The following is a 22,230-nucleotide window of genomic DNA, read 5'->3' as shown; positions in this document are numbered from 1 at the left end:
TCAAGCACTAAGCTGTTATTTCAGGACTCTGATGGATGTCGAAAGCAGAGCTGCAACCAATTTTGCCTAAAGCAAAATTTGAGTAGAATTTGGAGGTTTGGTCTCTGATGGAATGTCCAAGGAATCTCAAGGGGAGCAAAAGAATAAAAATAAGAGTTTCAATAAAACTAGAGGATTTCTGGAGCGGAGAAAGCTCTGCTCAGTGTTTACTAAAGTGTTCACTTCTTCCTACATCCTCTGCAAAAAGTCACCTCCATTCCCCCTGTCACATTTGCAACAGATCTTTTTCTGACCTCATCACACTGTACAAGCATAGCAAGAAGACAGGGACATATTTTAATGGTTATTTTACTGGGTATTACCAAGGTGAGTGCTTTAAATGGCAAGTGCATTTCATATATGATTTTAACATCCATACTAGCTGTAGCACCATTTACAACACTGTGAATGAGCTAATTTGGTATTTTCAGTTCATTTGCTAATTTAGATGTAAGCCCAATCCAGAACACCCCCATGTCTCACAGTCTCCATGCAGTAATCTGCTACCCGTATTTTAGAAGTATTTCCTACATAAAAGTCCCCATATTTTCATTATACCAAAGCACATGAAAATGCATGTTTGGGAAATAAAATCGATCTTCCTCTTCAGAAATAAGGAAGTAAACATCCCTTGAAACTTTTATCCTTTTATCCTGAGTATATTTATACTTTGTTCTTAGAAAAAATGAACATATTGATAATGTAGCAAAAGTGTTTGCTCTGCATAATTTGCACGTAATGTGTGTGAAGAATGTGAAAGAAGCTTGCCATTTAACACAATCTTATTCATTTTGGCAGGATGAGGAATCTATATTTCTTTAGGAATTTCATAAGCACAAAAGATGGGACATGTATTCTCTCAAACCCAAGAGCACGCAATCATTCACAGCCGGGTTCAGCAAAATGTCAGGAGAGCACACCTGTTTTCCAGGAAGGAATCTATGAGCCATGGAAGCAAGCAGAATAGCTGCTAAATCCCAACATCCAAGACTTGGTGGTGAAACAGAATAGAACAGAAATCTAGAATTACAAATTAGTTCATTGGTTTTGCCATCTTAAAATATACCATGATTTAGAAAGATTATTCTATGACCTGGAGGGCATTTGTAACACAAGGAGAGCATTCACAGCTATTCACTTTCAAGCCGTGTCTGTCATGGAGCTGGAGGTTGAGAAACCAAAGTTGCTTCTGCTCTCATCAAATACCCTGCGTTCATGCAGTTCTAGTACAGAAATTAAATGTCTCTTTAATTTTAACCCCAGCCAAAGTTACTGCCTTGCGTTGTCAATAGGGTTACTTTATGTTGTTACATCACCAGTCAGTACAGAACAAGACTCTTAATCTCAGGGTCATGGTTTTGAGCCCCACATTGGGCAAAAGATTCCTGCATTGCAGGGGGTTGAACTAGAGGATCCTCCTGGTTCCTTCCAATTCTATGATTCTATGATTCAAAATTAGCCTTCAATCAAGTAGCAATAATAGCTTTTTCAAATAGCTGCTAAATTTCAAAACAATTTCTGTATAGCTAATATGATACACTGCCAAAAAACTCTTCTTCATATGGTACACAAACATTCTATGAAATAACTCTTGCTGATTTTATTTTGCTAATGTATTTTATTATGTTTTATTTGTTCTATTATTTGGCTTGGACAAAGAATACACATAAAGCATACATATTTGTGTCTACAAAGAGGACATCTGTGAGCAGTACAGATTCTTCCTAAGTAGGAGAAACCACACACTGCACACCTTCTCTCTCCAGTGGCTGGTTCTGAATGTTACAGCGCAGTTTCTCAAAACAAAATGCAAACTATTTTTTGAAAGAATTTGTCTTTCACACTTGCTTAGTCACTTGGCTTTAGCCCTCGTTCATATGAATGCTGCACAACAATGTGGCTGACTAATTTGTTTTAATTGGCAATGCATGAAAGAATGAAGACACTTACCCGAATCATCATAACTGAACATCTAATGTCATGAATTGTGTCATAGACCTTCTTGGAGATGTCAACAAACTGATTGTCATCAAACAGATGAATTGTATTCCTGCTTATCTTTTCCAATGCAGTGTTGACTTGACCGATAAACTCTGGAATCACTGTTAAATCAAGTTAAAAAGAGAATTTTTAAGGCAATTGTAGAATGTCTTCTTAGCCATTATCTTTCAGTTTTGAGAAATCCCATGTATTTGTTTGTTTTTTAAAAAAAGCTTTTGGGGACAATAGTGGAAAGGAAAAAGAAAATGGAAGGCAGACACCTAGGTTAATAATAATGCAACGCATTACAATTCCATTTGCCCACCAGTAAAGGCTTTTAAAGGGGTGGGGATTAAGTGTTGATTCACATGATTGCTCCGTGCATCAGTGGAAATCTCCCAAAACTTGCTGTACTTCGGCTCCCAGCTCATGCTTTTTATTAGTCCAGGACACAGTAGAGAAAGGAAATGTTTAGACAGAAGGGAGAGAAAATGAATAAATGGTCGGTAACAATACAATAATCAGTTCCTGCATTTCCGATCTTGTTTATTTTCTTTCACTTACTCCCCCCCCCCCCAAGTTGGGTCCACATGGAGAATTGTTTTGTTTGTGTCATATTTCCAAGGACTGGCTTTGTCTGGGAACTTCTCTTTGTCCTGCTCTGGAGGAAGGGCACAAGAGCTCAGAATACTTTGCCAGGTTTGATGTCTGAGCTCAGTTTCAGGGACATTGCTCTATCAATTTCGTCTGAGGCACACGAGCATTAAGCAATCGTATAATAAGGACCAGGAACCAGGAACCAAAGTACACATCTATTATGAAGGAAAGGGTCAGAAATACATCTACATGTACATTTGATTATCTGATTATGCATATAAACTCTCTCTAACCAAGCTCTAACCTGCATTTTGCAACCTGCTTTTGTAGATACCTTATGAATGTACAAACTGCATGCATGCAAGGATCAGATAGACAATCAGATGAACATATGAAGATTACAAAAAGGACAGTGTGCACAATCCTGGCATTATCCTTCACATGTTCGCTTGGTCACCTGAAAAGGGCTAATGTGCACTGCCTTTCCTACTGTGTACCTCTTAAAAGCATGAAGGAGGCAAAATTCATCCCTCATCCTACTAAGTAATTTCCATGCTGACTAAAATAAAAGGGTGTGCACCATAACAAAATTAACTGCATTTTCCTCCAATGATTGATTTTGTATTCAAATAATTTACGATGGCTAAGCAATGCTATAAGTGCGATAGTCCACATTGCTAAGACGTTGGCACTGCTACCACTAGCTAAAGTTATAATGACCTTTTTATCCCATAGGGCTTCCTCATAGAAAGTCTCAGAATGGAGTCGTATCTTAAGACTTATTAAAAATAAAATGTAAAGAAACTTTCTGTGTAAAAGCTCAGCCGTGAGCTCTTTCTCTGAGTTTCATTTCCATGAGTTTTAAGTACCCATGAGTTAGGAGGTGCTCTGCCAAAAGCATGGAAGGTTTTTAGCATGAATCGTGGGGCAATCTTTGATTTGTAAAAGGTCACATGAGCATCCATATCCAAAGCTGGTCCTAACAGAATAGCATTTGACCTTCTGGAGACCTCAATGGAAAGCACTTTAATGTTCTCTGTATGTCTTAAGAGAGATCTTACTAAAAGATTAGACAGGCTATTTAAGCTAGCGTAAGTTTAACTGTGCTTGCTATTATAATTATAACCGTCACTGTGGCTCTTCATTTTATTGTATCTTTTCCTGACGAGCTGGTGTATAGGCACTACAGCCCAGTAAAAAAAATTAACTTAAATGTATATATTGATTGAATGATACCACAGATCAGTTACCACCTATCCACTACAAAAATAATCCTGACATTATTAAGATACAAGGAGAAAAAGTACTGTTACCTTCCGTCAAAACTCAGTAAAGGAAATTGTCACTGCAAAGAAGCCTTTTTTTCAACTCCTAAATGATATGCAAGTTCTTATGGTGGTTTTGAACAATTCACAAGCAGAAACAACTATTTGGTTAAGAAATCTGGTGTGTCAACATGAAAAAGTCAGCAGTCCTATCCACATCAACTAAATTGCATCATCTCTGCAGGATGTCTGAGAAAACATGTTTGGCTTTGGGCTGCAGGAATATGAACTGGGTATCAGTTCCTCCTCCCTTCTTTTCCTGCTTTGTCCCTTTATATCCAAGCCTCATTTACAAAAAAATTTCTGGTGAAAGAATGGGACTTCAGAGGTGCTTGTGCAACATGCGAACATTCCAACATCCCTAAAGCATCATCTCTTTTTTAAAGAGATTCAAGGAACATAAGGAACCTTGATACTAGGAACCTAAGGCCCAAGAGGCATACCATTCAAAAAATATTAAATACTGTATGCTACCAAGTATACGAAAGAGGAAAAAGATAAATGGATATAGTTCAATATTCCAGATATTAAACAGAATCTTTAACCCAGAATATATAAAGTACTTAACTTGACAAGACATTTGCACCCTCAGATCTCAGATCACACCAGTTGGTCCTAATACATTTTAACGCTTGGCACATAAACTGATCATATATTAAGCATGCCAAGGAGCCCAAGGCAAATTTCCATTTCAAATACAGGTGAACTGAGTTTCTTATCTTAAGCTTTCACGTTCCGATTTTCAATGCTATCTATAATTGAAGGAGTCACATGTTGAGTTTTGATTGTTGGCTTTGATTTGTTACATATTTTGAAAACCTATGCTTTCTGCATGCAGGCCAGGCAGATCAGACCATAGTGCTTCTGTTGCCAGCCACATTGTTTGCAATGGGGAATTCAGATTGATTTAACTGTTCTGATTATGAAAATGGATTCCTATCAGAAGTACTATAAGTCTGCTAACAGTGATAGACAAAGGGTAAACATTTTGTGCACGCACAAATCTTAGGAGCCAGCAAATTTTTCAATTGAGATGAAAGCACAAGTAACAGGACTGCTTGGGACTTGCTCTTCTTAGTATATTCTATTTTTTGCCACAGCCTACCCCACTGCCATTCTTTTAGGCAATGATTAGTTAAGAAGTTCCAGGACTCAAGCAACATAGAAAAAACTTTAAAAGTCCTCCAAGGAAGTTTTTAATATTTAATGCTGTACTGTTTTTAACACTTGATTGGGAGCCGCCCAGGAAACTCAGCCAGATGGGCAGGGTATAAATAATAAATTATTATTATTGTTATTATTATTATAAACTGTATACCAGTTTACACTAGTGCACAGTCTACAATAAATTGAAGTGTTGGTAAATTCTTATTACTGCACAAACAACACTTTTGGAAATTAGACTTAAATGTGTCTCCAATTTCTAGTTGAGAAAAAAGTGTAACTCCAAATGTCAAAATCTTGGAAAGCACTGATGTATCTGCTATAGTATATAAATAATTCTAATAGACTAGATAAGATAACCTTCTAATGTAAGAGAACGGAATTGGCCAAGGGGTGTGTGGGTGGGTGTACACACACACATATATGTGTGTGTGGCCAAAATGTTTTAAGTGCCGTTGGGTCATCATTCATCATGCACAAATAATTCCAGGGCAAGTTATTAACAGTACAGCAGAATCCATAATGAGTAGTTGAGAAATGATCTGTTCAAATATAGATGAAAATGAAACAACAAAGAAGAGAAAAAGAATGATTGCATTAATGCAGTAGAAAACTATTTTGGCTCTTTAAAGAAGCTTGAACTGTATGACACAGGCAATCTCTGGATATCACAGAAATCTAAGCCTCTTTGCAATTAGTTTTTGCAATGCAGTACAGAAAAGGGAAAGATTAAGTTGTTTCTAAATTTTGTTACATGGTGGCATAGACATTCTGTAATGTTTCTGTAATTAAATGTCATTGGTTTCACATTTTGTACAATATCACGAGAGACAGCTCATAAGGACATCCATAAGTGGGGGGCTAACCAGATCTGCCACAACATGCTTTTTATATCTGCTCTACATCTTAGGCCTTGATTGTTCATATTTAATCATAAATTATATAATAGAAAGCTTGAAGGCTAAAGTCAGAAAGGCTGATTAAAATATGATTTCAGGCACAGTGGGAAGGAGGGTGCAGAACCTGCAATAATGTATTTCCCTTTTGGTAATTTTTTAAAAAATATTATTTTATTAATTTTCCAAAAACAACAAAAAATAAAAGCAACAATACATATTCAAACATAGAAAAAAGTAGAGTTGACTTCCCCCTATTCCCTTCCCTGGTTCCATTGTTTATCATCATGCCACATGTCCATTTTAAATTATAAAATCATTAAAATTACTTATTGTCCAGTCACAATGTCTTTACAAGCCTTTTTAATCCTTATGGTAATTTTTACGTAACAGGAAAATATCTGGTTAAATGCCACCTCAGCCACAAATTCATCCAGTGGCTTTAGCCAAGCCTGTCTCAGCTGCACCACTTTCTACCTGCAAAATGGGGATAGCAACACTGACCTGTTTTATGAGGAGCTTTTGAACATTTATAATGTGCTACATATATGCTAAATATCCTGTGGGATTTGCAGGCCAATTCTAAACATGTTTGCTCTGCAGTCCCACCCTGCAATCATGTGTTTCTCGCATCTTGGTAAGTATGCCTAGGACTTTAGCCTTAATTTAAGCATCTTGTTAGAAAGTGTCAGCATCCTTCGGGGTTTGTGAAGCCAGCAGGCTAGCCCCCAGCTGGATCATGCCCTTCCAGCAGTGACGATCCCCCGATCTCTGGTGTGATGTAAATCAGCAACTCAGACTTCAAAGCCTGAGTACACTATATCAGCAGAACATACTGTGCAAACAGAAGTGGCATGAGGCTTGTGGAAGCATACTAACAAGCTACAGATTTATTAAGCATAAATCAGGACAAGGAAAACATGTCGTCTCTCTTTCGTCTCATCAGAGAGTGTCAAAAGCAAAGGCTATACACAACAGAAGTTCCCAGCAAACTGTGCTGGAACATAAACAGACATGTGACACGCAACAGTTCCATGTCTGCAACTAAAGGTGGAATGGAAATTCCCAACAGAAAGCACCCCCACCCTAAGGAGTTGATTTACACAACTTCTGACACATTACCTGCAGCGGTGGATGGCAGGGTGGAGCTGCAGCATTCACCTGATCTCTCTTGATTGTTATAGCAAACCAGGATGGAGAGGAGGAGAAAGAACACAGTGGTGATAAGGTCATTTTGGTGTAAAGACACTGGTAGGAGTGCTGCACTGGTTCCACTTTGCACCTTGCTGGAGATCAGGTGAGTGTCACGGTCACACCATGCAATCTGATGCAGTTTCTCTGGCCTTCATCCTACCCTACGTTCAGAGGAAGCAATGGACAGCAAGCAGACACCTCTCAGAGAGTTGTTATTTATTCCCTACTACAGAACTTCCAGGGTGGAAGAAATTGCTTTGCCCAACTCCTCAGACTCAAAAAAACACTCTCTCAATGCAATCCCTATCGCCTCCATGTCACAGGAGCTAACAGCTGCAGAATCGGGCAATTAACCTATAAACGCTTACTGGATTTTTGTAAAGTAAAAGTTCAGGTTATACAACATAAACAATAAAAAATGGCTTTAGAATCTATCAAGAACATCTCCTGAGGCTTAAAACTGAGATTGATTCAGCAAAAATTAATGTTTCAAGTATTATCTAATACAGATAGATGCTGAAGGTGTAATGCTGGAAATGGCTCATTGAGACATGTGATTTAGAAGGGAATTCAAGGAGGTAAAGGTTCTCAAGAGCTACTAGCATTGATGGCTATGTTCTGCCTCCATAGTTGGGGGCAGTATTATTCCAAATACCAGTTAACAGAAGTCACAGGAGAAGAAAGTGCTCTTACATTTGGGTCCTGCTTGCGGGATTCCCATAGGCATCTAGATGGCTACTGAGAAAACAAGACTCTAGACTAGATGGGCCACCGACCTGATCCAGCAGCTGTTCTTATGTTCCAATGATATGGGTATGTCCAATGATACAAACAACAACTTCAGACCAAAATGAATGTCTCAATTTTGTACTGCTGAAACCCTTGATATTTGTAGACTATTGTGTACCTTTGAATTGCTACTTTCTGTTTAAGTGTATGAGACAGGGAGTTGTGGCCATCCTGCCCACGTAACGCTTTTGCCCACCCTAAAAGAGAATGACAGGCTGAGGCCACACCCACCTGCATACGCTCTCCTCAGCGAGGAAGAGATGGTGCCCAAGTGTTCCTGTTGCTGATGCTGCCTGTCTGAAGGAGACTGGGCCATTTTAGCCTCATGCTGACACTGTCTTCTTGAAGAGGAGAGACATGCCATTGTGACCTCAGGCTGATGCTGTCTGCCTGAAGACAACATTGGCCTCTGACTACACACTGCTGTCCATTTGCAAAACAAATATACCCTTTGTACCCAGGACCACATAGGAATTAATTATTTTTTTACTCCCATCCTGTCGTGTGCATGCTTTTCTTCCCAGGGGTTACCAAAGCTTTCTAGGACATGGGTGAATGCTGGCAAACCTGTGTGATGTTTGCCCGCTGTGCTATGTTCTCATACTACCTGCCAGTCATCTCTCAAATCAATGAGAGCCACTGAAGAGTGAGCAGTCAACCTGTGGGGATGAGAAAACATCAGAAAACCAGCTCAAGAAAGTCTGTTGTCATTCCTACAGGGAAGAGAGATCTGAAACTAAATGGACAATGGAAACTAATTTTTTTTAAAAAAAAGACTAAACTGGAACTTTAATACCTGCTACACATCCTAGTCCACATGATGTGTATTCCATATTGAATTTATATATAATGTGGCAGTTCATAACTGAGAAGAATACTTTTGCATAGCATTGGATTACTTCATTTTAAAAAGGTATAATGGGAATTGTTTTTCAAAGGAAAAAATTGCATTAAGGTAAATGGAACTGAGAAGCTATGTTAAGAACATTTTTGCCTTTCATTATCTCAGCAGAATTAATCTGGAGGTCAGTAATAAAGGTAGGAAAATATTTAACCAGAATGGAGAAATGTTACAAATAACGATATTTCAGTATAAAGGCTGTGAGCTAGATTTAGTCTGCACGTCTAGAACAAAGAGAATAATGTAGCTTTATTGAAAAGAACATTTACAGAATCTAGACTTAATAGCACAATCAAATTTATTTTTTAGATGTGTATCCCACCCTTCCTCCCAAAGTATTCCAGGGCTATTCCTATCTACTCAGAAACAGGTCCCTTTATGTCCAATGAGTCTTATTCTCCACTAAGCATGTATACAATTGCGCCCTAAATAACCATTACTATAGTAAACCTTTGGCATCTATGCTTAGAGGTCTTACCCCTGCCTCATGGATGGAGAACCTGTGATCCTGCAGGCATTGTTGGACTCCAACCTCCATCAGTCTCAGCCAGCATGGCCAATGGTAAGGATGATGGGAATCAGAGTCCAGCAATATCTGGAGGGCTGCAGGTTCCCCAGGTTCTGCCTTACATAATGTCATTACTGTATTGCATTGCCCCAAGAACAGGAAGAAAGACAAGGATGAAGCAGCTACAGTGAATGATCACCACAGCTTTCTTAAGGGATCAAACACCTATGGGGCAATGGATATAGTGTCACATTTTTTGGCAGTACCTACCCTGGCTTTGAGACCCATAACTACTAGTATCTTGTCAAGCAGAAAGCACCTCCAGTCCTGAACAGCCAATCCTCCAGGTCAGCAAAATTAATTCTGCCCAAAGGGACTCTAAAACCACCCCAGGTGGCACATGCATTTCTGGAGTACACTAGGAATTGGAGAGAGGCTTGTGGGTACTTTTAATTTCTCCCTGGGCACTCCTGTCATCCAGGCAACGTTGGCAAGCCCAGGGTTCATTGTGGGACAAAGTCTGGACTGGAGTGACCAAGGAAACAGTAAAAGGACTTGTAGTAACATAGAAAGTTGCCTTACATGGAGGCAGACCATTAGTCCATCTACACCAAGAGTGCAAACTGTCCAACATTTCTCCAGTGAAAATAGGGACATCCTATTAAACAAAATAAATAAATAAATAAAGCCCCACCCATCTGACTGGGTTGCTCCAGCTACTCTGGGCAGCTTCCAACACATATAAAAACATAAAACATTAAACATTTAAATCTTCCCTATACAGGGTAACCACCAGATGTCTTCTAAAGGCTGCACAGTTTCTTATCTCCTTGGCTTGGGGGTCATAACTACATGCCCTCCAACATTTCTCCAATGAAAATAGGGACATCCTAAGGAAAATTCCAGGATCAAATCAGAAACTGAGACAGCTTCTGTAAATCTGGGACTGTCCCTGAAAAATAGGGACACTTGGAGGGGCTGGAATTGGGGACCAGTTTGCCCCAGCAGGCCACATCTTCTCCCTCCACTCCTGCAGATCAACCTTGACAGATGGGCAGAGCCACCCACTTGGTGTCATGTGACTGGTAAGTGTGTGGTTCCACCCAACTGTCTAAGCTGGGCTGCAGGGGGGGAGGGGTCTGCTTCAGCAGTGCACCCCCTGCAGGGAACATGCTGGCAAAGCAGCATCCAGCACAATTGAACTCAGAGTGGAAAGTGCAATCCTGCTGGCTGCAAGGGTCTGTTTTGCCAGCTTGTTCTCTGGCAGCGATAGGACTGGCAGCATAGCACCCAGCAGAATTGAACCACACCACCAATCATCAGCTGACATCACCCAGTAACATCAGCTGGTGGTCAGGTGGCTGTGGTTTGGCCCTGCAGCCCTGGTCTATACTGGATGGAAGCAAGCTTCCTATGGTTTCAAAGAGAACAGCCCTACCTGAAGATGCCAGCGACATGAGTGCTCTTTGTATATGGGTTGAGCCACCTCAGCATGATTGGACCTCACACTGCAGGGGTGCATCTGTAAATGATCTATGGAGTTGGCCCTGTCCATGTTGTTACCCGATTGAAATGTGGATTAGTTTCACACCACCATGACGTATCGTAATCATGACTTTTCTAACTTTACAGCAGTGTGAATGGATTCAGTATTGATTGTGTATTTTGACTGGCTTCTCAGCATTAATCTACATCCATGTGAATCCAGTCAAGGAACAGTGCTTCTGTAGAAGCACTGAAAAACACATGCTTTAAAAACATTCCTTATTTTATCATAAAAAGGAAGCCATATATGTTATCCCCATAGGATTATAAAAAACCCTGCTTGTTCTGTTTACAGAAGCTGAGATATTTTGCCAATTTCCATTTGCTTACATGTTTGTCTTTATGAAGCTCATAAAATAACAATGGGAATTGAATTCAATAGCAAAAAAATAAAATAAAAAAATAAGCCCAGTATTCATTTCTACTTGAATGACAGTGAGTGGATTTTTTAGCTCTTGCCTGGAGCATGCCTTTTGCAAATGCAAAACAAAGCAGTTTCCTAATAAGGTTTCCTCACTGAAGCTGAACTTCCTTTGCCCAAACGTGGAGGCTGCGCTTCAGACACATCCATCAATGGAAATGTGCTCTCCTAAGCAATGACCAGACAGCACACTGGAGCAAGTACCTTAAAAGAGAAGACAGCTTTTTGTTTTGTTGCGTAGTTGCTCCTAAAGTGGCATCACACTTGGTAAGAAATATGCATAGTGAAAAAATGTATTTTCGCTGATCAAACAAATCCCAGAGTCCACACCTTATTAAAAACAGATTGTTGCTTATGAACTCATAGAAAAGGAGGGGTAGATGAATATAAAAAAAACACCCCCACAGCAACAGTATTCATTGAGTCAGAGATTTGAATATAAATAGCCACTTACGGGGAATCAGGGTGTGAAACTACAAAGCAGTAATGTTTGTACGCTGAGGATTTATTTTTTACTTCTGGGAACAGTATTTCTTGCTCTCTACTGGAAACAAAGGTTACCAACTCTCCCTTCCCAGGAGAGGGATATCAAAAGCTCCACTGAAAGGAGAAGTTTATTCACACTTAACTTTCCCCACTGCTACCGTTCACTCAGCTGTTGTGGGATGCAGTATTCCACCTCTGGTGCTGATTTGCCACAAAGATGGCATGAGTGACAAGCACAATCTATCCAGTGTTTCTCAATGGCCAACAGAAAAAGAAAAAAACCCACACATTTTGGCCTGCTGGTACAAATTCACAGTAAGACAAGGATCCTAGCTGCAATTGGGAGACAAACTGTAGCTGGAAAGAGTTCTTTTTTACCCCCTCTCCCAAAGAATCCACATATATGCTTTATATAGTATTTTCTATGTTCTGAAACAGATGAAATAATTTCCACAAGCCAATTTAGAAAAGATGTGCCAGGCCCAACACATCCAAAGCTTTCATTGACTTTTTTGCACCTGTATCACATGATAACACAGCAAAGTTGCATTCGGCAAAATAAATAAATAAATAAATAAAGATTTCCGCTATTGGTTCTAGCTAATAAGTTCTCAGACAGCTCAAATGTTTTAAGTATCTTGTTATTTTGTGGGATGAACATTAACATAATCCTTTAAGTAGTGTATAAGATGCTGTAATGAAGTGTTTCACTAAAGTGCTCCGTTGTTGCGTATACTGAACCTATACCTGGTGACGATACTGAATGGCAGAGGACAATTTATAACCTACATTTTAAATCATGTCTTGAATTTTTGAGTTCATTCCCCGATTTATATTCAGTGTGTTGTGCACAGATAATCCATTGTTATTAATGGATTTTATTATCCCGATGCAGCTTGCAAACAGAATGAAATCCCTGGCTTAGAACTCCAGGTAGAATTTCAAGGGTTCTATATTTGTCTTTTGAAAGAAGTCTGAAATACAAGAAATAGCTGAATTGATCTAAGAATATAAGGACATAGAAAGAGCCCTGCTGTATCAGACCAAAGACCCACCTAATCCAGCCGCCTATTCTCACAGTGGCCAACCAGATGCTTATGGGAAGCTCATAGGAAAGACATCAGCATGACAGAACTTTCTCCACTTGCGCTCCCCATCAGCAGGTATTCAGGGGCCCTCTGTGTTTGTTACTGGAGGTAGTAAACAGCCATCACATTTAGTAGCCATGAAGACTCTTATACTCCATGAATTTGTCTAACCCACTTTTTAAACCATCCAAGTTGGTGGTCATCAACTCCATCTTGTGGCAGCAAATTCCATACCTTAACTAAGCACTGTGTGAAGAAGTAACTCCTTTCATCTAGCACGGGTAGTCTGTTGCTTCTGCTCTGCAATTCATGGATTGAATTCCAGGGCTCATGTTTTCTGATGGAAGGGGAGCTAGTTGTGACAGAGGGAGATTTTCTATCAGAGGAAGGTTACTGAAGGGGAGCCTTGAGATATAACTCCTTGCTTGTAATCATCAAGTGCAAGAAGATAGAGGATTCCTATGCTCCCTCAAAGAGAGAGGGGGGGGGAATGTTCCATGTCCATGGTTTCCCCTTTCCATAGGCTTTTCTTTCTTACTGTCTCTTTCTCTCTCTTTCTTTTTCTTTTGCTTACAGTTTTTGGACTTGTAAATCAAGTCTTGAAAACCTATTGATATTTTGTTTGCAAAGCTCAATATGCCATGTTGTTCCGTCTCCTTTGTAGTTTGGGGTTTAGACAATTAATTGTTCAGCTTGGGGTTAAGGCAAATAATTTGTTCAGTTTGCTGCATCTTTGATGAGATGTTAACTCCACATCCATATGCTAGAGGTGAGCGGCCTCTATAAAATCTGCAATTATTAGGGCAGAAGTGTACATTATTGCAGACATGGGACTGTGGCTGAAACTGACATTTCACATGTCACATTCCTCTGCCTGTCCCCATTAAATGTAGTTTCACATACCATGGTATGACACATCACTGTGCTTTTCCTTGTATGTGACAGCCCATGTAGTTGAGTGGCAACAGGGAAATGCAGAACTTGACAACATTACATCATGAGCTATGAAACTACACATTATGGGGTGGGGAGAGAATACAATAGATACATTTCCCCTCCAAACACAGTCCCGTGTCTGTTGCAATATGCAGTTCAGCCTTTAGGCTATATGCAATCCTACCAAAGGAACTCCTCTCATAAGATGCCATTTGTGTTTATTCACAAATGGCATTTTCTCTCTGACCAAGCCCTGTGACCTGCAGTTCACCAGTCACATAATGCTCTCTCTGAAATGTCTGTACTATGGCAAATTATCCTCCTCAATATTCTGTATTTTTTGATTACATCTGCTTGCTGAGCCCCATGATCTGCACTTTTTTTCTAATTTAATGGAGATACATTTTGGCAGTTGAAAGCTGTAACTTGAGCTATTTATAGCCTTTAATGCTGAGTGAGATCTTGGAAATGACACCAATGTCCAAACAAGCTCAATATTTAAATGCAGAGGTGGGATTTCCCAAGCCAAATAAGTACCGCTCAGACATGATGCTTATTTTTTGTCCAAGACAAATTGTCCATGACCAATTGTTATCACTATGACAAAATTATATTTACCACCAGACACAGGTGAAGCTGTGTACAGTTTCACTGATTTATTTCACAGTGAACATTAAAACTGTAGCCCACACATGCATAACCCAGGTCAGATAATCGATGATGACATTTATTGACTGTTTAGTGGAAGAAAGGACAGGACAGGTAAATCCAGTGATTTGCTCCCAATGTCCCTTCCAGCAGCTTATCAAACAGACAAGTGTATTTCTATCACATTTCAATTTAGCATAAGTTTTTTTATATCCTATTTCTGCATTAATTTGCAATTTTTAGAAAATCTGTCTAAATTCATAAATACAGTACACAGTTCAATCTATTTTCTCCCAATTCTAAATATGCAGTGCTACATGCATTTTTGTACACATTGTGAGCAAAGATCAGCACTGCAAGCTTGAAGAAGTGTGAAATCTGAAGGATAACAGTGTTCTAAGCTGCACATTTGTATGGGAGAGGTGGAGCAGGTCAGTTTGTATCAGAATTCCTCAAGCATCCCTTGTGCTATCACTGATTTTCTGACTGAAGCTTTATGTACAAAGCTCCACACATAGATCAGGAAAGGAACCACATATGCAGCATCCATTTGCATGTGCAATTCCACATCTACCTAGGGATGCCCAGGTGGAATGAAGCCTACTTCAACTGGCACATGTCCACCAGTAGAACTGGGGCATCTGTATTTATTGCTTAACACTTCCATGCATGTTCTATTATAATTTCCTGGGAAATGCATATGCCACATCTACAATGTTTAATTAGATCACATTTTCAAAGACAGCATGTTCAAAGGGTAATCCAGTTCTAAATATTCTACTTTTGATTCAAGTTAAACTGTATTGGAATTCAAGTCAGACTTGGGAGGCTTTAGTTTACATTTAATACACATTTTCAGTTTGACAACTTTTATATCACTTAATGATACACATGTAAAAAAAGAAGAAAGCCCAAGTCAATATAGGAAACATGCAGCATTATTTGGATCAGAAAGCATAATTGCTCAATAAAGCTAAAAATAAAAGCCAAGTAAGAGCATTGAGATTTTGGCTGCAGTGCTGCACACATTCAGCTGCTTTAATACCCAGTGAAGTTAGCGGAATTTACGCAGCCTGATTGTACACAGGGCTGCAGCCCTTTCCAATTAAATTTAGCCAATATGAAGCAAAGGCCAGTTAACCAAGAAAACCCAATCACAGGCAACTGGTGTTTTGTAACAGTGTATCCCAAAAGGGCAAATAGTTTGGTTTGGTGTTTTTTTAAAAGAAGATTAAAGAGAATGTGGCAGAGAGAGAGAGAGAGAGAGAGAGAGAACGCGCTAAAGATCAGACAGCTTTCCAGCATTTGCATCTGGCTCAATTAAAATTCCTGGCAATTCAGAACATGGTGACAGTTCACTGTGAGCAGTAGCCATGGCCCCACCTGCAAGGAAATGCAAAGTACCAATAGCCAGTCTAAAACCAGGAGAGAAAATAAACATATTCTCTTTATTTTGTGTATGGTGAGAGTGCCAGTACCTCTCTGTGTAAATGCTCTATTGGACATGAACAGAGATAGGTTTTGTACAGGTATTCGATATGATCTGACTAATCCATCCCTGGCTGTTGACTTTCTACTGTGCTTCCAGGCAGTGAGAAGTATTGCCCATTCATATGCTGAGCTTAGAGCTTTCTATCTTCCCCATGGCGAGGGACCATGGTTCAAGCTTTGCATTCTTAAAGTCTCAGGTATCCCTTGGTATCTCCAGTGGAAAAAGAGGTAGAAGTCTTCCTGAGACCTTGAAGGAGGCTACCATTCAAGAGTAGAATATACCCGTTCTAGATAAACAAATACATCCCCCCCCCAATTGCACACCATGAGTACACAACGGCGTACAGTGGTACCTTGGGTTACATACGCTTCAGGTTACAGACACTTCAGGTTACAGATTCTGCTAACCCAGAAATAGTACCTCAGGTTAATAACTTTGCTTCAAGATAAGAACAGAAATCGCGCTGCAGCGGCAGCGGGAGGCCCCATTAGCTAAAGTGGTGCTTCAGGTTAAGAACGGACCTCCAGAACAAATTTAAGTTCTTAACCCGAGGTACCACTGTATACATGTGACGCCAGGAAATAAATAATTCAAATCAAATCTGGAAATGGTGAGGGAGCTGGAGAGGAGACCCTCCCCAGAGCCCCCAGACTCCAGTGTGGGCAGAGGACGCCCCAAAGAGACCGGAGGCAGTGTGGGGCTTTGTTTACACTGCTCCGCCTCCCCCGCCTAACAGTTGGTGTCCAGGTTAGTGCAGCAGCCACTTTCCTGTGCATCCTCCAGGCTCCAACCAGCCCCAGAGCTTCAATTCTTGTTTTGGATACAGTATTTTTGGTCTGGATTGAAGAGAGAATGGCAGGAAGGATGTTTAGAGGCTTTGTAAAGTGTGCTCCCCACTTTACGTGATTTCACTCATGTGCATGGGCCTGGAACGTAACCCCCAAGTAAGTGGGGAGTTGCCTGCACTCTGACCTGGTATAAGGCTGCTTTCTTTCCATTGCTTTATGATTGTTACACACAGCAAATATGCAGAATTCAACTGAAGTTTTAAAGAACATTTTTTTAATCCTCATGTGCCCAGTTACTTGACAGTATGTTCTCAGCTTTTCAGGGCTCAACTGTGGTCTGAAAAGACATTATTCCGATTCAGAATATGCCCATGGTGGCTTTCGTTTTCTCTGTTTTAATAAAACCACAATAAAGTTGTGTTTGCTCTTTGTTTTTTAAAAACACTTAAATGAAGTACTAGATTAAAGAAAACCAGGCCAGTAAAAGCCACTTTCTCATTCAGCTTCTCTTGCATACCATACAAACAGCATTAATTTGAAAATGTTAGATCTTCCACAGGTTATATAGATGAAACGCTACATGCGCTCCTCATCCTTCTTTTGCAGACAAAATATGGTGCTTTTAAAATTTGTCACCTTTTCTGTCATGCTGCACAGCAACAAAAAAGGCAACAGATCCACAAACTGCAGAATTTTGGCAGTTCCATCTGGAATACAGGATAGGGCATGAACTTTAAGTGATGTTATAATATCAGTGACTGACAGGTGGGCAACCCAACCTACCTTTTGAAGTGATAATCACTGGATCCAGAGGGATCCAACTTCCCATGCCATAATAAATTTGTCAGCCTTTAAAGTGTGGCAGATTAACACAGCTGTTCCTTGGGGAGTAGCCTACGCACCACATATTAACATACCTCCCGACATTTCCACTTTTAACAGGATTGTTTGACAGTGATAATTTGTCATCCCTTTGGAAGGGCTTTCTCACAATAGTTTCTCTCATTCCACACATGTGCTGATGTAAGGAATACATCCCACCCCCTCACATAAAAATCTAGCAATTCTTCTAGAAACATTGGTTTATTTCATTCCTGTCACAGCCCTCATTTTCTGAATGACACCTTGCTTCTCAGAGGTGGGAAACTCAAATGTGGTCAGATTGTACCTGATATTAACCGAAATTATCACTAGCATTTTGACTAAAGTGAAGTTAGAACTGGATTTGGGTGAACAACCTTAGTTGAAACACCTAAGAAATCTTTAGGAGAGAAAAAGGAAAATATACCCTCTTCAGCTACATCTGCAGGGGACATCATGGGTGTGGCCAGAACTCAGACTATACCTGAACTGGTAGCTTAGCAATTAAAATTTTCCTTGAAATCTGATTAAAATATTTGAACTTTTAATTGGAAACAGAAAAACAGATATTTTTCCCCCATGGGAAATATGTTAACAAAAATCAACCATGTTAAGCCAGGTTGAACAGCCTGGGGTAAATCTAATCTGTGAAAAAGGTTGTTCTAGGTGGTTGTTGTGGTTGTTGTTGTTTTTTAAATACTGTAGTCATTACAGTAAATAACTTGGAATAACTGAAATAATAATTTAATCATGGCAAGGTACCTTTCCTGGCAGACTGCTGACATTTAACAGTAAGTGTGGAGGGGGGGAGGGACTCAAAATAAAACTCCAAGGTTCTTAATTAAACTGAAAACCAGTGAATATGCATCATTGCCAGTTGCCAAGAAAATTTTCATCTGACTGGCACCAGGAAGATATTAAACTGAGTATAAATTTAAGATTAATAACCAGTCTCCAGAATGAGCTCAGACACACTAAAAGATAACACTCTATTTGTCAGGTTCCTGTCCTTTGCAGTGTCATCTCTATTATTGCACATTGTCGGCTCCAAATGTTTTATGCCATTACATATATTTTCAAGTCAAACAAAATAGCTGTAGCAGACCCAAATCTTTTCTGATCTAAGTAGTTCAGTATGAACACTAAACTCAAGCCATTGACTTTAGTGCTATGGCCCTTAAATAAGGAGATTACCTTTTCTCTAGGCTTCTGGTAACTTAATAGCTAAATAGCTCAATGGGTATTGAATGCTGCAAGATATCTGATTAAAAGAGCAAAGGTGGTTGGTGGATACTAGCTACTGAACATATCCCACTTATCTGGGTGGGGACTAGTCAGATATCTGGGTTTTTAGATTACTCTCAAGAAGAAGCCTTCAAGGGCTCAAAGGACAAGATTGTCGGGGGGGGGGGCTGGCTGGCTAGTGCAATCTGTCAACTTCCTCTTGTTCAGCATGTACATTTGTAAATAAAGAGACACCATAAAACATTCAGTCTCTGGTACATTCTCTTCACACAGTAACTGATGGTAACAGGTAAGGTAAAGGTAAAGGTACCCCTGCCCGTACGGGCCAGTCTTGACAGACTCTAGGGTTGTGCGCTCATCTGACTCTAGAGGCCGGGAGCCAGCGCTGTCCGCAGACACTACCGGGTCACGTGGCCAGCGTGACGAAGCTGCTCCGGCGAACCGGCACCAGAGCAGCACACGGAAACGCCATTTACCTTCCCGCTATAAAGCGGTACCTATTTATCTACTTGCACTTAAGGGTGCTTTCGAACTGCTAGGTGGGCAGGAGCTGGGACCGAACGACAGGAGCTCACCCCGCCGCGGGGATTCAAACCGCCGACCATGCGATCGGCAAGTCCTAGGCGCTGAGGTTTTATCCACAATCTGTCAACTTCCTCTTGTTCAGCATGTACATTTGTAAATAAAGAGACACCATAAAACACTCAGTCTCTGGTACATTCTCTTCACACAGTAACTGATGGTAACAGGTAGCCTCTGAAATCTCCTACTGCTTAAGTAAATGGGAAGGGTAAAGCAACAGTAATTATCTCTAATTAGAGGTCTATACCAGGTACTGTAATTTAAGAATCACATGAAATTAAGTCATTAAAATGTAACTTCTCCCAGCTTTTAATATGGAAATATATGACCTATATAAACTGCCTGAAACTATAAATGTGAGTTGTTTTTCCCATTTTCATTATTTAGAATTTCCAGGTTAAAACAACAACAACATTCTGTTTCCTTAATTGAAAACATCTTGACAACATTGAAGTTGTTTCACTATAAATAATTAATTAAAATTAATATTAAAATTAAATTAATTAAAATCAAAATCCTTGCTCTCTCTTGTCCAGATGCTTTAATTGAATCCCACCCAATATATGTATATAACGATAAGGCTAGGCATATAAAGCTGATGTACTGATGTTATGCTTAAGACCAGTGCTATTTTTCTAGAAAATGAGTTGCGCGTTGAGGTCCCCAAGACACCCCCCCAAAGAAAAACACAATTGACACTTAATTTTTGTTTAAGGTTTTTGGCATAATTTTGGCCACAACTTTTTTCAAATTACAGCAATGTGAGTGGTTGCTTAGGCATTGGTAGCACTAACTGACCCCGCACGGGGACAGCTCTGACATTCGCACCCCCCGTGAAGTCAGCAAGGGTAAGTCACCTGGGGAGAGAGACGGGACTGGGAACCATGCCTCACCTCTCCCCAGAATGCTCCCAGGGGCTTGCGTGGCCCTAGCCCCTTGCCAGGGGGTTTCGGACAAAAGCATGGGGAGCCCCTGGGTTCCTTTAACGGAAAACCCTTGAAGCAGCAGCAGCAGCATTTTGGAGGGGCAGGCACAGCCGAATCCATACCCCTCCACCAACCAATTCCAAGACCAATGCCTAACCGCAACCTTACAAGTTGTGACGATTTGCTACGCAGTAGGCAAAAACCAAGTGGCACACACTAATCAGCCAAATGGACAAAATTCCTACCAGGCCCCTGCCCCAAAGCAGACGACCCCATGACAGGCATAGCAAGGTCAAGCAAACAGCCTAAAATTAGGGGAGGGAGGGCGGGTGATCCGAAGTAAGCAGCGAAAAGAGGAAGTTCCTCGCTGCGAGCATTGTATTTAACAAATAGGGCTGTCAATCAACAATTGGCAACATCTAGATTTCCCCAGTAACAGCCCGCCCCTGCTTAAAGGATGGCCAAACCATTTGCCTAGTAACAGTGAGGTGTCTTGTCAGCCCCGCCCGCAACCCGTGCTTTCCATGAGGGAGAACACACCGTGCCAGAACTCACTATGAACTTATAATAGCAATGGCAAGCACCTGAGATGTGCTTGAACTGAGTTCTGGCTTTAAAAAAGCCCTGCTAAAGACTTGTCAAAAGTAAATGTGGATCTTACTTTAAGTGATATTCAACTTAGGTTAGACCCTTTGAAAATAATGGACTTTAGTTACTTGTCCATTGCTTTTAATGTGTCTCTTGATTATGGCTAACATTGGCTATCACCCCTTATCTAGAAGAAATATATGTGTCTCTTTGCTTAGCTTAACATCATAAGAATCTTTAGGGAGGATAAATTAGTTAATAGTATATTTTATTAGTTAATTTGTATATTTTAAGTGCTTAGGATTTTCAAGAAACATTAAAATAGTTTGATTGTATTCTGAATTGAGCTGAGTTATTTTCTTCAAGTGATAGGATTATCAGAGACTAACTATACTGTGGGGTTTGAACATACATGCTTTCTACCATCTGAAGCTCCCTTGCTTGCACCTACTAACTGGCAGGATCTTACACAAGTTCTGGTTAGACAGGGAACCTAGACAATGTTCTCCTATTTAAAGTATTGAAATTTAAAATCTAAGCTTTGATTTGTTTATTTGATATGTTTATTAATAAAAATAGGAAAAGAACTCAATACTTTGTACTTTAATTACCCAAACAAAAAATGAACCCACTATTAAATTAATAGGTGTACTCTGTGTTGAAGTGTAGTAATCAGGTTTGTTGGTTGCTCAAATCTTTCTAAAGGCTAACTCTATAAACTGATAACACTACAAAAGTTTAAATTCACAACAATAGTTTCAGACAGGAGCACATTCGACTGACTGGCAGTGGCTCTCCAGGGTTCCAGACAGAAGTCTCTCCCAATCCTGGCTAGAGGTGCCAAGTTATTGAACTTTAGGCACTTTGCATGCAAAACGTGTGCTCTAGCACAGAGCTACAGTCATTTCCCAGCCATTCAAACTAAGTCAAAGAAACCATGGAAATGTTTTAGATTTTAGATTTGCATTCTGGCCTAACCCTAAATCTGACATTTGAAAAGCAGAATTGAAAGGAAAAGAGAGTGTGCTATCTGAACAATTAAAAAGCGAAAACAAAACTGCATTCCCGAAACCAGATTCTGTACTTTCACCCACAGAGGCTGTGGCCAGACTGGCTTTGCTCTTGCTGAGGTGGCACGCAGGCTCAAAACACCTACGGGCCTTCTGGTTGAGGGATGTGGCTAAGCCTTCTTCCCTGTGACCCTTGGAGGCCCTGATACAGAGAGGGGGAA

The 22,230-nt window shown here is 40.2% G+C and overlaps 1 protein-coding gene across 8 annotated transcripts in view; it reads right to left on the bottom strand.

Moving 5' to 3' along the window:
• CTNNA3 (catenin alpha 3) overlaps nt 1–22,230 on the bottom strand; it is a 543,396-nt gene that overhangs the window by 94,216 nt on the left and 426,950 nt on the right. For all 8 annotated transcript variants that reach the window (XR_014548214.1, XR_014548215.1, XR_014548216.1 and 5 more), the window contains one exon: nt 1,990–2,141. Coding sequence is in view for 5 of the 8 variants with exons in the window: in XM_083614464.1 (XP_083470590.1) it covers nt 1,990–2,141 (152 nt within the window). In the remaining 3 variants the exon portion in view is untranslated. The remainder of the gene's footprint in view (nt 1–1,989; nt 2,142–22,230) is intronic.

The sequence above is a fragment of the Podarcis filfolensis genome (assembly GCF_964270895.1).
Source record: "Podarcis filfolensis genome assembly, chromosome: 5".
NCBI classification, from domain to species: Eukaryota; Metazoa; Chordata; class Lepidosauria; order Squamata; family Lacertidae; genus Podarcis; species Podarcis filfolensis.
The sequence above is the reverse complement of the archived record's forward strand: the minus strand, read 5'-3'. Positions and strand labels throughout refer to the sequence as shown.